The sequence below is a fragment of the Malus domestica genome, chromosome 11 (genome assembly GCF_042453785.1).
Source record: "Malus domestica chromosome 11, GDT2T_hap1".
Taxonomy (NCBI): Eukaryota; Viridiplantae; Streptophyta; class Magnoliopsida; order Rosales; family Rosaceae; genus Malus; species Malus domestica.
The window spans coordinates 20,587,086-20,602,082 of NC_091671.1; the positions used below are offsets into that span (position 1 = coordinate 20,587,086).

At 37.6% G+C, this 14,997-nt stretch overlaps 3 protein-coding genes across 8 annotated transcripts; 2 read left to right on the top strand and 1 right to left on the bottom strand.

The window, feature by feature from the left end:
- The first annotated feature begins 984 nt into the window (after positions 1 to 984).
- LOC103448236 (inactive protein RESTRICTED TEV MOVEMENT 2-like) lies at positions 985 to 2,783 on the top strand. Its single transcript, XM_008387489.4, has 2 exons — positions 985 to 1,328; positions 1,737 to 2,783. The coding sequence occupies exons 1-2, from the start codon at positions 1,217 to 1,219 to the stop codon at positions 2,651 to 2,653; spliced, it is 1,029 nt and encodes a 342-aa protein (XP_008385711.2). The 5' UTR covers positions 985 to 1,216; the 3' UTR covers positions 2,654 to 2,783.
- A 228-nt stretch (positions 2,784 to 3,011) lies between these two features.
- LOC103448242 (double-stranded RNA-binding protein 1-like) lies at positions 3,012 to 11,054 on the bottom strand. Of its 5 annotated transcripts, none has more exons than XM_070807981.1 (6): positions 10,784 to 11,054; positions 6,523 to 6,801; positions 4,638 to 4,732; positions 4,324 to 4,543; positions 3,665 to 3,841; positions 3,012 to 3,522 (listed from the first exon to the last, which is right to left on the bottom strand). In XM_070807981.1, the coding sequence occupies exons 2-6, from the start codon at positions 6,761 to 6,763 to the stop codon at positions 3,215 to 3,217; spliced, it is 1,041 nt and encodes a 346-aa protein (XP_070664082.1). In that variant the 5' UTR covers positions 6,764 to 6,801; positions 10,784 to 11,054; the 3' UTR covers positions 3,012 to 3,214. The 5 variants fall into 5 exon arrangements, with proteins under 5 accessions (XP_070664082.1, XP_008385715.2, XP_028944553.1 ...); XM_008387493.3 differs by having other exon boundaries at positions 3,665 to 3,796; positions 6,523 to 6,821; XM_029088720.2 differs by having other exon boundaries at positions 6,523 to 6,821.
- Positions 11,055 to 11,745: 691 nt separating this feature from the next.
- LOC103448237 (protein AE7-like) lies at positions 11,746 to 14,646 on the top strand. 2 transcript variants are annotated; one of them, XM_029088724.2, is made up of 7 exons: positions 11,746 to 11,994; positions 12,269 to 12,401; positions 12,612 to 12,717; positions 12,814 to 12,913; positions 13,967 to 14,012; positions 14,130 to 14,221; positions 14,295 to 14,646. In XM_029088724.2, exons 2-6 carry the CDS (start codon positions 12,275 to 12,277, stop codon positions 14,183 to 14,185), a joined length of 435 nt encoding a protein of 144 aa, XP_028944557.1. In that variant the 5' UTR covers positions 11,746 to 11,994; positions 12,269 to 12,274; the 3' UTR covers positions 14,186 to 14,221; positions 14,295 to 14,646. The 2 variants fall into 2 exon arrangements, with proteins under 2 accessions (XP_028944557.1, XP_008385712.1); XM_008387490.4 differs by lacking the exon at positions 14,130 to 14,221.
- The last annotated feature ends 351 nt before the right edge of the window (positions 14,647 to 14,997 follow it).

Here is a 14,997-nt window from a genome sequence, read left to right on the forward strand (position 1 = left end):
ACCAAAATGTTACTTGCTGACTAGATTTGAAGAGTTTCTGATTTTGAGTCAAATTTGATATCAATATCAAATTTATTTTTAATTCATTTTAATGGTAGATCCCTTTTTCCACTAACATTTCAAGCAAAAAAAAATTTGTTTCAACATTTTTTAATAATTACAACCATTTAAAACTCTATTTAAATTTTCTCAAAAAAAATTATAAAAAAACTATTTAAATAATAAAAATAATATTTAACATTTCGGTTGGAGAAGTACAAAATTTAACATAAAACTTCAGATTATCACATCAACCATGAACTGTAATTTGACACTTATAATTTAACATTTCTTTTAGAAAGGTCTAATACAAACAATAAATTTATCACATTAACAGTAGGAAATAGATCAACGTTCTGACTTTTGAATGAGTTTATGTCCATTTGTTTTTATACAGTTTGATAACTAAAGCATCTCATGTTTTATTGATTTTTTATAAAAATAATCTTTAGAAATTGCTTTAGTGCACGAAGTTTCGTAAATCGACTTCGTAGTGAATGGTGGAGGAACTCCTACTCATTTATTATTGAAAAGTCAAGTTAATTTCATTCTCTATGAAGTGATGGGGGTTTAGGCTAAGGGCCAGTTTTTGATCTTGCTTGTGGTGGTACATGTTAGCGGTCACATTGTACTTAAAAGAGAGAAATTTTGTGTGCACTTTTAAAAATTAATGAAGGTATTAGAGGGAAGAGAAAATATTCATCAAAAGTTATTGTAGAGAGTTCATTGTTTTTAAACTAATTACGAAATTTGAAGGAGACGAGATATTTTGTAACAAGCAGCAAGCTACAAGAAAAGCCTGGGCTGTGTCCAAGGAAGGAAGGATGCTCATCTTAAGAGACAAGGAAGGAACCTTCACTTTTGCCATGCATCAAGTCAAGTTTGTCACCAATTCTATCTTGCCCCAACCAATTAAACCAAGCATATACTTGAACTTGTTAAACAAAGAACCCCAACAACAACAACAACAGCAACAAAAAAGGAATAACTTAAATCCAACCGATTAAACCATTCATACATGCCAATATCATCATCATGTGTATAACTATAAAACCCAACCAACCATTCCTTACATTTTGCACACCACTACATTCAAATACAAATCTATCTTCTATCTGCTATCTCATACAAGTTAATTAACAAGAGAGGCAGAGTCTAGTCTGATTTACATACATCGATGGAGGGAAAGCCGCTTTCTGCAAACATTAATCGTGTTTATGAAGACATTGAACCGTCAGCTGAATGGGAAAGAGAGGAAGCTTGTGACACTCTCCTCGTTTATCTGCACGGTTTGTTGCTTGCTTGCTTGCCAATCCCCCTTCCTCATAATGCGTCTATATATGTATATATATGTTAACTTATGTGGTGACCAGGACGTTGGATAATGCTGTTGCATTATAATCTCTAATATCTTTTATCATTTCTTAATTTGTCAATGTATCCATAAATCTCTCTACTTAATAAGTAAAATTCATTCTGTTTATTCAATTCATTGGTTTTTGTTTTAGCCCGTCCTGATGCGGGAACTAGTCTAGTACAACACCTTGATGGGGCGTGTTGGAGAATGTTAATTAACAATTATCGAAATTAAGCATGTGATGTGAACTTTTGTTTATTTATCTTTGTTTTTCATGGTCTTTAAAAATGATGAATGGACGAGTGTTGTTTGAGGAGGCTTTGATTGATTCATTGTGCAGGATTTAGAAAGGAGAATCTGAGGATTCAAGTAACGTCGTCTCGCAACATAAGGGTGTTTGGTGAACGCGCACTTGGTCATGACAACAAATGGCAGCGTTTCCGAATGGAATTCCCCATTCCCTTCAACTGCGATACCAACGACATCACTGCTAGATTTGAGAACGGCATTCTCTACGTTAAGCTTCCAAAGACTATTGCTCCCGCAGTAGTTGAATCGAGGGCCAAACCACAAAAGCCACCCACCACCACAGAAGCTCCTAGGCCACCCGCCACGGGAGCTCCAAAGCCACCCAAAGAAGCTCCCAAGCCACCAGCTGTGGAAGCTCCCAAGCCACCCAAAGAAGCTCCCAAGTCACCCACCACAGCAACACCTAAGCCTCAAAAGCCCGCACCCACCACAGAAGCGCCTAAGCCTCAAAAGCCCATAAGCACAAGTGATCTGCCACAGCCTCAACAGAGGACTGATGCTAATCAAGAACAGAACAAGAAAAGCGATGGTGGATCACATTACGTGCCTGAGGTGCCTCCGCGGGCACCGGAGAAAGAGAAGGAACCAATTCATCATCCAAGTACGGTGAAGAAGAGTACTGATAGCCATGCGTTAGCAGAGGCTAGCAATGCTGCTGCTAAAAAACTTGAAGATAATCGGGCGAAAAAGGTTGAGGAGGATTCGACAAAGGAGGAGTATAAAAGGGCAATATTCGGGCACGAGAACACCGCTGGGGGTGTTGATAGGTGCTATAGAGCACAAGGTTATAACTATAAGCAGGTGCTTCAAGGCTTGATCATGGAGCTGAAGCAGCAGCCAAGGAAATTGGTAAACTTGGGTCTGGCATTTTTATTTATTCTGGTACTTGGGTTTTATGTCAAACACGCAATCACTTTCGTTCGGGAATTCAAACGCGAAGAACTCTAAATCTGTAACAGCGTCTTGTGTATAGAAGCCGTTCTAACCGTTGAATAAAATGCATATACTAAATGCATGAATTGAATAAAATGGCTTAACAATTTGGAGGGCTATATATGCCCAATTGGTTTACTTACAATCCATTGTAATTGAAATTTACAGTTTTCTATATTTCATTTCACGATTGAACAATTATGATCGATGTGTTTATGTACTCCTATCATAAAAGCATTCATTCCTTGCAGAAACGAGTACCGGAAATTGACTGGTATAAATATGAACTTCATCCGAACAAAACTCTCTCTTTTCAGGAAGAATTGATCATTTCCTTGTTACCAGATACAGTATTACCGAAGCTGCTAATCAGTGAGCAAAAGGAATGCAATTTATTATAACTCATATGGTTATCAGACTGATGCAAACGGGGATGAGCACGAGAAAAGGCTACTTGCCATCAGTTTTGAGAATTAAACATAAAATTTATTCTAGTATCCGTGTAGAATTAAACATAAAACTAAGTCTGTCGTGTAGAAGACCATTTCTGGTAAAAGTTAGAACCGTCTCCACAACTCAATTGCTTTCTTCATTTGGGAACTCCAGGATGAAGGGAACCCACTTGTCATCACTAATGGGCAGCACCGTTATGTGATTAGGGAGTGAAATATCTGGAAATTGGTTGTAAACTCTAACCCTGTGGCACAGCAAGTAACTCTTCAGTCCACCACCTTTCCATCCATTTGTATCGGAAATTGAAACATCAGCAGGAGGTTTCAGTTTTTTAAATGTTTGAGAGGGACCGCTTTCTTCAGTTGAAGGGAATATCGATTCAGAACATGAGGAAGACTGTCCGGTTTTGTTCATGTTATCCATTAGCACTTCTGCATGAGATGATGAATTTTCTGATGAGACTGACTCTTGAACCTTGATAGCAATGCGTTCATAGAAAAATGGTAAAACAATTTGAAAGCCAATTGCACAAAAACTGGTAGAAAGATGCAAGGTATTAGATGAAGATGTCACCTTTAGTTTCGTTAGCACGGTCCTCATACTTGATAGCTGGAGATAAAACCGATTGATGTTCGTGTATGAGATTCTCAAGTGGCTCAACAGCAATGGTCAAGTCTGAGCTTTGAGTGGTTTTGATGGCACTTTCTAATACATGGGGGGAACTCAGCTTAGTACTCCGACTCAATCCACCTAACAGAAATTAACCTAGCTTCTCAATGTACAACATCATTGACTTTCTGTCATATGAAAATAAGCACAAGCACTGAAGCAAACACGACTCCGAAGTTGGATACAAAAATTTAAATTCTACGTAACATTGTGAAGCGAAATGTTGTAAACGTAACACATTGTTTCCCTAAATCCAGATGATTAAAATCAGACACTGGCAAGTCAACTAAGTCCTAGTAACGAGTCAAAAACCATGTGGAGTGCCAGATAAATCATTTATGCACCTGATGTCTGTCACTGTGAATAATTTGACATCATTATACCCTGCCTTGCCAGGTAAGTATGAAAGAAAAAAAAATTCATATGCAGCAGAAGAATATATACGATTTTTCTGTTTGTAGTGCATGCTCATGCTAAATGAAAACCATAAGAACCTTGCTTCTGCCACCAAAATGAAACAACCGAAAGCTATCATCAGAAAAGAAAGAAGTACTTTAACTTACGCTTTTTTAACGAAATATAGGCAACCTTAGCAGCACTCAGCTCCGCCTGTTTCTTGGATTTCCCTGTTTTCCCGCAGAACTGCTCACCTTCTACCTCCACAGTGGAAGAGAATGTTGGCATATGAGATGCACCGGATTTCACAGTTTTATATGTCGGCATGCAAAAGCCTTCTTCCCGAGCTAACTCCTGCAAAAGATTCTTGTAATGTCCCATCTCATCCTGTACAAGGAAAGTAAGAAAACTTATATTATTCATGTCTGCAACCACTGGAAATTGAGAGAAGAAATGACAGCAACTAGTTTCGAGAACTTGCATTAATTCGGGAGCTGTCTTCTGACAGTGACATCAAAACAGTGTTTGCAGCTGCGCGCTCTGCCTCCTTCAAAGTGTTGTACACCTCTGGATCAGCTGTGAATTGGAAATGTATATGAAACGTTAGTTCCATTTAAGTTAGATTAAGTTTGCCAAGTTGAAATGTGCTTGATTGTCTACTGTTATGTACTCAAAGTAATAATAAAGAGATCACTTTTCATCGTTTAGTAGATGATTTACAGGTTTACAGTGCATGTATTCTGCAGAGCAGTATTGCGAAAAAGAAGTTTTAACGAAAAGCCCACGATACTGTTCACTTTAACGAAAAACTACATTTTTACACTAAAAAGTCAAACTTGGTACTATTCACTTTTACCTTTATTTTGTCCTTATCGTTAAAACTCAAAGTTTTCAAGCCCTTTTCATTAGTTTTCCTTTGCAAAATAGTCTCTTGGTCACCCGGCTACCAAGAAACTGGGACTCGTTATTAGTCCTTGATGAGTCCATTTCATATTATATATTTCACCCTATTGTTAGTATGTTTTCGGGAATTATTTTGGTAGAATTTTGATACTTTGTTTTATATTTTCAATATAGGACATTCGACTTCCTCTAGAGGAAAACATGATCAAACGGACGAATTTTGAAGTGATTCAAATTGGAGGGCGTTCATGTGTCTCTTGGTGTGTTCGTGTCAAAATTTGGAATTTTTCTATCAAGCGGTTATTTTCTGGCGATGGAATAAAAGAGCAATGTGCAGTGCTGGAAAATGACATTTTTAGGCTTAACTTGCGTTTTTGGAGCCCAAGATGACCTCTAAATCTGATGAGTTCGTAGCCTTCTGGAGAAGTGTTCAGAATATTTCAAAGCTTATATCCAGCTATATTGGGCCGATTTTGGAGCAGTTTAGGGGTCCAAAACGTGGCTATGCAGATTTTAGGCGAATTCTACCATTTAATTTAGGGTTATATTTCCTATTTTATTTTAGTATTTAGTTTCCTAGTTGGATTGGAAGACTTTTTATTAGGAGGATTTAATTTTTACTAGGTTAAAAAGAGCTTGGCCGGCCCTAGTTAGAGAATACTTCTTCTCCGTGCATTGTTTGAGAGAGGAAATTGGCCAAGTGTAGAGATTTTCAAACTTTTTCATTCAATGTGTTTTCAATCTTTTATTATTTCAATAAAGAACTATATGATTTTTATTATGAATATGCGTAATTAATTCTCTTTTTGCTAGGGTGAGGCCACGAGTCTTAGCAAGAATATGTAGTATCTTTTCAATTTGCTTATGATTATATGCATGTAGGTTTTCGAATTATTAATCACCGGTTTATACAATCTAATTATCTTGATGATTCGCTACCATTAGGATGTTTAGAAAAGTAATTTGATACAATTTTGGTTGAAGGTCGGTCTTTGAAATTTACGAAGGCTTCTTGTGATTAATATGTGCAAGTTCACTTAGGATGAATGTCATATCCTAAGGGTGGTATGGTTTTTCAAAAGGTTTCACAAAGCTTAATGAGTCATACATGTTTAGATTTGATCTGAATACCACAGACGGCGTATATTAGGAAAACATAACCTTCGAAATATGCATGTAGGTCATAAGTAATTGGGAGAATTTTATAGGATTGTCAAGATGACAGCGGATCCCTAGTGTTTTCTTAACTTGATTTCTACAAAATTGTTTCCTTTTTCCTCATCTTTAATATTGTAGATTGGTTTCCTTTAGGTAGGATTACATACTATGCATGCTATTCTTTACATAATTTTACTGGAAATATGTTTGTATGTGGTGGCAACGCAAAATTATACATTTTGGAGACTAATTAATTTATACATTAAATACAACGCAAGTTAAATCACGGTTTGACATGTACATACCAGCGCCAGAAGAAAGGTTAGAAGAAGGTGGAGAGGTGAAGTGAAAGAAAGCGAGCATGGCAGCTTGGTTTTGGGCTTGTTTGGACGATTTGCAAGCAACCGGGGAATCGAAGGAGAAGCCATTGACCGAAACAGAGGCCCTGAAGCAAGGGTTGTGATCCGGTCCGTCTTTCATGGCCGTGTATGTTGGCAACCCCCATTGCTTCCCATGGCAGACCTCCTGCAGCTTACTCTTGTACATTGTGATCTCAACTCAACTCTCAAGTCCAAGTGGAAGAGCTGAAAGTATATAAGTACCGCTGTTGAGTTGAGTTGAGTAGTTAGGAGCTAACTTATCATTATCTCTTCATGTGAAAAGCATGAGTGCATTTGTAACCAAGAAATCATGAAGAAATTGCAACTCCATATGCATTTCTTCAGAACAAGATGGAAATGTGGATTCTAATTCCGTGCCTAACCAATAAAGAGAGCATGCAGTTAATATGCATTCGGATACGAACTGATGTAGCACATAATATGACAGTAATTGTTGGGTTAAACGAAAATATTACAGGCCAAGGTGAAACAAAGCCCAAGGTTGTGGTGTAAAATATTGTGGAGCCATAAAAGGCCAAGGATGAAGACAAGGCCCAAAATACCGTTTCAGTTAAGGTCGGAACTAAGTTGGGTCGACTAATATTTGAGTCGAAGCTAAGTTACTCAATGTGTGATTTTTTGTAGTTCGAGAATGATTCTTTGCTTGAGATGGGGGCTCTTTAAAGTAAGAATCAAGAATGTTTTTCTAATAGGAACGGTTATTGAAGAACCATAACTATTGCCTAGGATATTCCTTCAGCAATATTCAGTGCCAAGCTAATAAACTTTCTCACCCTTTGATTAGAGGTAGACCTGGTATTTTGGACCCGACCCGTTAGCATGACCCGACCCGACCCGTTAATATTAGCATTTGTGTGGATGCTTAACGGGTCGGGTAGTTAATGGGTGAACCCATTAACAACCCGTTAAATAACGGGTCACTTTGGGTCAACCCGTTAACACCCGTTAGTTGATGATGTTTTAGTAATTTCAGTAAAGTCTTAACAACAAAATATAAACTCTATGCAAAATAATAATAATAATAATAATAATAATAATAGTTGTTAACGGGTGAAATGGGTCGGGTTCGGGTGATCCATTAGCTTAACGAGTTGAGTTCGGATGACCCGTTAACTTAACGGGTCGGGTTGAATCCGACCCAAACCCAATAAACCCGACCGGTTTATAGGTCTAATTAGAGGCTCCTTCTAATTGCTCTGAGCAGGAGAAAAGGTGGGCTGCAATAGTCACAGTCTGAATTTTGACTTGTAGTTTAACTTGCTGCTTGCCTAATTCTTTATGGCATGAGTTTCTCACTCTAGATCTAAATGCAAAGACTCATAATCCTATGTTTTTTACAAAACAAAACACAAAAGAAATCTAAGATCCGTTTGGTATTTGATTTGGATCCAATGTTTTCAACTCAAAAACAAGTTTTGAGTCACAAATTTAAGTCTTTTATTTGGTATTTGATTTCAAAACAATTCTCAAAACCACAACTCAAAAATATTTGAACACAAAGCCTATTTGTTGAAAACGCAAAAAGTGTGTTTTAAACATTTTATTTTTTGGGATTCACCACTCACTTTTGTTTGTCTCTCTCTATCACTTACTCCCTCCTCTCTCTTCCTCTCTCTCTCTATGCCACTCACTGCCATCTCTCTCTATCACTCACTCCAGTCTCTCTCCTCATCTCTCTTCTGTGTTGCCTCTTCAATCTCTTCCCACTTGCATTCACCATAGCCACCACCTCTATCCTTCTTCCTCTGACCGAGATAAATCGACGGCAACAAATAGTCATTGGTTTTGGAGGTCGTTGGATCTCAGATTTGAGATCACCAACTTGACCAACCTTGGTTTGTCAGCGTGAGTTTGGAGGAAGGAGTTGGTAAATAGTAAAATGGGTCACCAGGGAGGGGAGGGATGCGGTGGTCGAGAAATTGGTCTGGCCTAGGCATTTATTTTTTCTGTTTTGGATTAGTTTTGAGAAGTTGCATGCCAAACAAGGTTTTGAATTTAAAATTTTTAAATCAAAACATGTGTTTTTAGAAAGAAATCAAAAGTTTAAATTCTGTTCTTAAGTTAGATACCAAACAGGCCCTAAAGTCTTGTTAGATGTTTTTTTTTTTCCAACAATCTTGTTAGGCTTAAAAAAGGAAAATGTTAGGAATACCATTTTCTAAATCACAATTGTTAACTATATGATGTGTCACTAATAGAAATATAAGCACATTAATCAAATAATTAAGTAATAGGGTGAAGTGTCGATTTAGCCCCTGAACTATCACCTCAGTGAAAATTAGGTTCCTGAATTATTTTTTCAGTAAAATAAGTCCCTAAATTAGTTAAAATTGCTAATTTCATCCCTAATATTATATTCAAAGCTATTTTATCCTTTTTATTTTGTCAACTTAAGTCACTTGTGACACACCCGACCCTGATATTCTCCCAAACATCAGGGTAGGCACGTGCTGGCCGACACCCGAAGGTGACGAAGCCATATTAGGATGCATGAGAACTATGAAGAAATAAGACTTATAAATTTAAATATAATGAATATGCAACTTAGGAACTTGTTCAGAGCATACAACTAATTAGAACACTAAAAAGAAATAATATAAAATTGAATGAGCGAAGGAGTGGGTCCTACACCGAGAGGACTCGAAGATGCCGATGCCGAAGGGGGCGCAAAACAAACATGAGTGGACCAAGTTGATATATATATATATATATATATATATATATATATATAATATTGAAACAATTATCAACATACTAACCCCCAAAGTTTAATGAAAACAATAGCATAATATGTAATAGGTTTTCTGAAAACCCTAGCATGCCATAAAATCTTTCATGAAACATATCTCGTATATAGTGTGCTAGTTAGTGGTATCAGTATCAATATCTCTCGGCCCGAAGCCATTAACATATACCTCCTGCCAACCATATATCTCCCTCAGCCTTATTTCTCCCTCGCCCGTAGGCAGAACAATAACCACTAGATACGCACAAAACCATTGAACATAGTCTTTCCAAACATAGGTATACATATCTCAAAAACATCTTCATAGTATAAAGTCATCCATCATCTATACTATAAAGAAGTGTGTAAAAGCATGTTCATAAGCATTATAAAGTCATCCATCATCTATACCACAAAGAACATGAGTTTGATAAAATATGGTATTCCAAAATATTCTCAGTAAGCATAATATCTTGTACAACGTTTCATAAAACGTAGTCATTAAATCATGCTTTTCTTGTATGCATTTCTAATATTAAAACATGCATTTTTGAATGGGTCCACTCATTGATACTCTGCCGCAGAAGAGCCACGCAAAACTAGCGAAGACGGAATCGCCACAATATATGCACCTATGCACATAAAGGGTACAATTAATAAAACTCTATCAAAACTATTGAATTTGGGAAAACAGACGTCAAAAACGGTTTCAGGACTTCGAATTACCCTAAGAAGGGTCCCGTGTAAATTTCAAAAAAAGTCAACACAAAGTATATTCCAGAGAATATTCCCTGACGGAATATTCCATCTGGGTCAACCGGGTTGGGCCTAAAGGGTTTGGGTCTAATGGGTTAAAGGGTATTGGGCTTAGGGTTAAACAGGCCGAGGGCCCTGGGTTCTATATAAGGGGCTTGGCTTAAAAGCTTCGCCCAATGCCTTTGGGTTTTAGAAAATAAAATAAAAAGGTTAACGGGCATAAGGCCCGAGTCCTATACGACCCAAAGGCCTAAACTAAAAGGGTTTTGGGTTAAAGGCTAATTGGGTTGGGTTTAGAGGGTTTTAGGGTTGGGCCTTAAAAGGCCACCGGTTTGTTAGGTGGGTCGCCGAACCTCAAGAAGAAGAAGCCTAGAACACGGCCAAGAACTTTTCTAGCTCTGACGGAGCTCGGAACACCACCAACATACAACAAAATATACATGGAATTGAAGCTCAAAGAGATGGGAGTAATTTTATACTAAAAAACAGGTCAAGTCGTGGTCCGATTCGGTCAGAAAAGTGCTTGCAACAGTCGGCATCCTTACCATAAATTGGGGAGTGCTTCCCCATCTTGTTTCTGTGTACAACAACACTCATCACACCTCCTTTGATGCCATGTGACATAAAAATGGAGAGGTAGAGATTTCTCGATGCTTACCTCACGTTGGAAAGAAGGAAACTCACCGGAGAAGGAAGCTATACAGTAACGGTAACCATGGGGAGGTTAAGGTGATCCTCCCTCAATCCTAACTCCCTGGAATTTGCAGGGAAAGAAGGATGGTGGTGAGTGTTGCTGCTATCGTCTTTGTTAAGGTAGATGGGTGTGTGGGTGTTGCCGGGAAAATGGGAGGGGAGAGTCTGTGCAAGAGAGGGAGAGATAAGGGAGAGTGAGGGAGAAGAAAGAACTGTGAGAGAGAGAGCCTTGGGCCTCGGGGGACACAAACCAAAGGTTGGCCCCTCATGGGCACACCTATTAAGACCCAAAACAATGTTTTAAACCAAAGAATTCCTTAACCAACATGAAATTACAACATTGCCCTTTTGTTCCGTAAATTTTGGGACTAGTTGTTACAACTTGACACACTTTATAGTGTATTTCCGTTCTTGTCTCGCCTATAATAGCCCTTAACATTTCATATAGGTTGTGAATCTAACGTCTAATTTACACTTTAAAGTTAACTCCATACACTATTTCTTTATGTAAAATTACCAATCTACCTTCCAATGTGTATCACATGCAAGTAATGTGACATAAATGGACGGAGAATTGAATATATTAGATTCGAATATATAATTGGCAGATTTTTATAATTCAATGACTGATTTTTCTAAAAAAATAGTTTAGAGACCTAATTTTTACTTAGGTGATAATTCAAAAACTAAATTGGCAGTTCACCCTAAGTAATAATCTAATCATTATCAACCAAATCATATGCTTTATAAAAGAAAAATGCTAAGGAGATTCTCTTAAGGTGAGACTCTTCATGGACTCTTCACCATCTCATATGTTTTGCACAATGCTTTAGAATATTTTGGCATGAATTTGTTTCAAAAATATGAGATGGCAAAAAGTTCATAGAGAATCCCACTTTTAAGAGAGTATTCCAGGATTTCTCTTTATAAAATATAATTTAAATAGATGATGTTGGGAAGGGAATACGGTGCACCATCCAACACCCGATCCCTCGATCAGGTTTTCTATCTCCCTCCTCGCTCCTCCCTCCTCCGACACCACCGCCAGCCCAAAATAAAGGTTCCCCCTCCCCCCTCCCCCCCTCCACCAACCTCCTCCTCTCTCAGCCCTTATCCGCTCACAGCCTCTCCCTCCGTCGCTCTTCAAACCATCAAAATCCGCAATTTTGACAGCCTGACGAAAGCGACGTAAAGCGAAAGAGGTTGGAGTTCTCTCTCGGTTTTCCTTCTCATATTAATTTCTGGTTAAATTATCAGCAAACTTAATCTCTGCTAAACCTCGTATGAATGTCTGTATCAACACACACACAGAGACACCTATGTATATATTTAACAAACAATTTCGACTGTTTAATGTTTCAACAGTGTCTGTAACGGAAAACAAAGGTTTTAGCTGTTTCACATCCATGTCTTTTCACACGTTGACGTTGGTGTGCTTTTTGTTTCTAATTTTGTTTACTGTTATTTTTGCTTAAGGAAAAAATGGTGTCTGAGTTAATAAATGCGAACCCGGTCATCTACGAAAAGAAAAAGCGTCGGGTTCGTAGCGTTCCAAGTGCTGCTGCTGATGAATATGCCGTTGAAGCCATTGACCAGCAAGAGATTTTTGATATCCTTTCTGTAAATACTTGTATTTATGCATTTTACTGTAAGTGTATATGAAGCATCTATGTGTATGCCGAGAAGAATTTTTTGTTTTCTATGAACGAATATTAATCCATTGATTAACTTAATTGCTGTACTTTAATCAGTTTCGAAAGTAGTTTTATGTTTTGTCTTGTATGCCGCGATGAATTTAGTCGTCCTTAACAATTCTTAAATCATATTAGAGATATAAAGGACCCGGAACACCCTTATTCTTTGGAGGAGCTCAAAGTAATAACCGAAGATGCAATTGAAGTCGATGATGGCTGTGGCTACGTCAGGTAGACAGACCTTTTTATGCTCATTTTAAATAGGCTTTTGCCTAATTCTGGCTATGTTTTGAACCCTGTTGGCTAAATGATGATTGTTTTCTTCAGGGTCACGTTTACTCCTACCGTGGAACATTGTAGTATGGCAACAGTTATTGGTCTTTGCTTACGTGTTAAACTCTTAAGGAGCTTGCCTTCTCGTTACAAGGTACGATCTTTATCTTCTTGTTGAATTGGATTCACATTATTCTCTATTACCATGTAATATAGGTTAAATTGGGAGTGAATACCAGGACTCCATCAAATTGAATTTCTGCCCGTATAATAGTACTGTTTTTTAAGCTGTTGAGATGAATGTAAAATGTAACTGTCTGTTTAATTTATGAGATTTGGGTAGAAAAATGGAGAGGGGTTTGTTTGGAGAGTCATATTATTGTGCATTATAATACTATGATATACATACAAAAGAGTCATGCACCATTTCTTATGTTGGGTGAATAAGAGTGGAAGCGGGGAAGACATTGCTCAAGATGTGTTTCTCTACAACAGTGTGATAATATGATGAACCTTTCCTATGTTGTTATTTGGTTGATTTAATATCTTGATGTTTAGCTTACCTCATAGGTCGCAACACGTAGTGGAGATAGACTCTGTATTTGGTCACGATAGTATGCTTTTGATTGATGCCTGGAAGTTGGAATAACTATATAGGTAGGCTCTCAAATTTGGTTGAAAATCAGTAACAATTAGAGTCTGCCTTTTGCGGGTCTTTTTGTGTCCACTTATCTATTTACTTTTTCTGATAAAATGCTAAAAGGCATTCTGAAGTTTCAATTTTGTGAAAGCATCATTTTGTGCTGTTTGTTAAAGAGAATGAGTGTTTAAGGGCATCTTCTGATATGTCCACGCTTGGTGTACAATCCAAGAATAAATGCATAAACATGTAGGCACACAAACACATACTCAAGAAATATTTTACAGCAACCACCTGACATAAGTGTAGAAAATAAATTTTGATCGGAAACAAGTAGTTAACTATGCCTCCAAATTTCAAGTATTGTTGTGAACTATTTGACCATTTGAACACTCTTGTGACGCTGTTTAGAAAAAATTATTGGACGCCCCATATTACTCCAAATTGGAATAGCTCAGTATTGTCAACCTATGATTCATGATGGTCCTTTTGTTTCTTCTCTATTGTACTGATTAAGTCTCAGCCTTTGTAAGCCTGCTAATTTTTTAATCTTTTCATTGTGGTTAGGTGGATATTAGGGTGGCACCGGGATCTCATGCAACCGAAGCTGCCGGTACTCTCTCTTGCTCTCTCTTTCTCTCTCTGGGTTTTTGTGACACATGGTTGGGCTGTGGAATTTCTCATGATTCGTTGATATGATTCTCAAACCAATTCACAATTTATCTTATAGCAACACATTCCATCTACACCAAGCTTACATTGCAATGGTTACTGACATCTGTTTAAAAGAAACCTAGATGAAGTAGTCTTCCGAATAACATGGTAAAGGCATCTTAATAATTTTTTTGATAATTCTTGTCTAGCATTCGTGATTTTACTTTTCTTACGTGTGCAGTTAATAAGCAACTGAATGATAAGGAACGGGTGGCTGCAGCGTTGGAGAACCCGGGCCTCGTTGATATGGTTGATGAATGCCTTTCTCCTTCATACGAGTGAATGAATCGCTTATCTTGACTGATCGACTGGTCCAGTCATCAGTATACTACTTTTCTACCAGATTCATACATCTTGTAGCCACTTATGTTGGTATAATTTGAATGGCCAGTTAAGATGGGGAATATATGGATTAAAAGAAATAGTCCCTTGTTTAAAATTAGTTTCATTGTTTTTCCTCTCGACTGATTTGTATTGTAATAATGTACCACAGAATAGCATTAGTTTATGTTATGTGATTTAGTTTGAGATCAGATTGTTGAATAATTGGGGTTGCTTTGCTTTGATAACTTTATTGTTTGTTTTAAAGATAAATTAAACAGAGAGCGAGGAGATGGAGAAATGCATAGTTCTGATTTACCCTTACACTGTTTAGATGAGGAAATTTAACAACAACAACAACAACAACAACAAAGCCTTTTCCCACTAAGTGGGGTCGGCTATATGAATCTTAGAACGCCATTGCACTCGGTTTTGTGTCATGTCCTCCGTTAGATCCAAGTACTCTAAGCCTTTTCTTAGAGTCTCTTCCAAAGTTTTCCTAGGTCTTCCTCTACCCCTTCGGCCCTGAACCTCTGTCCCGTAGTCACATCTTCGAACCGGAG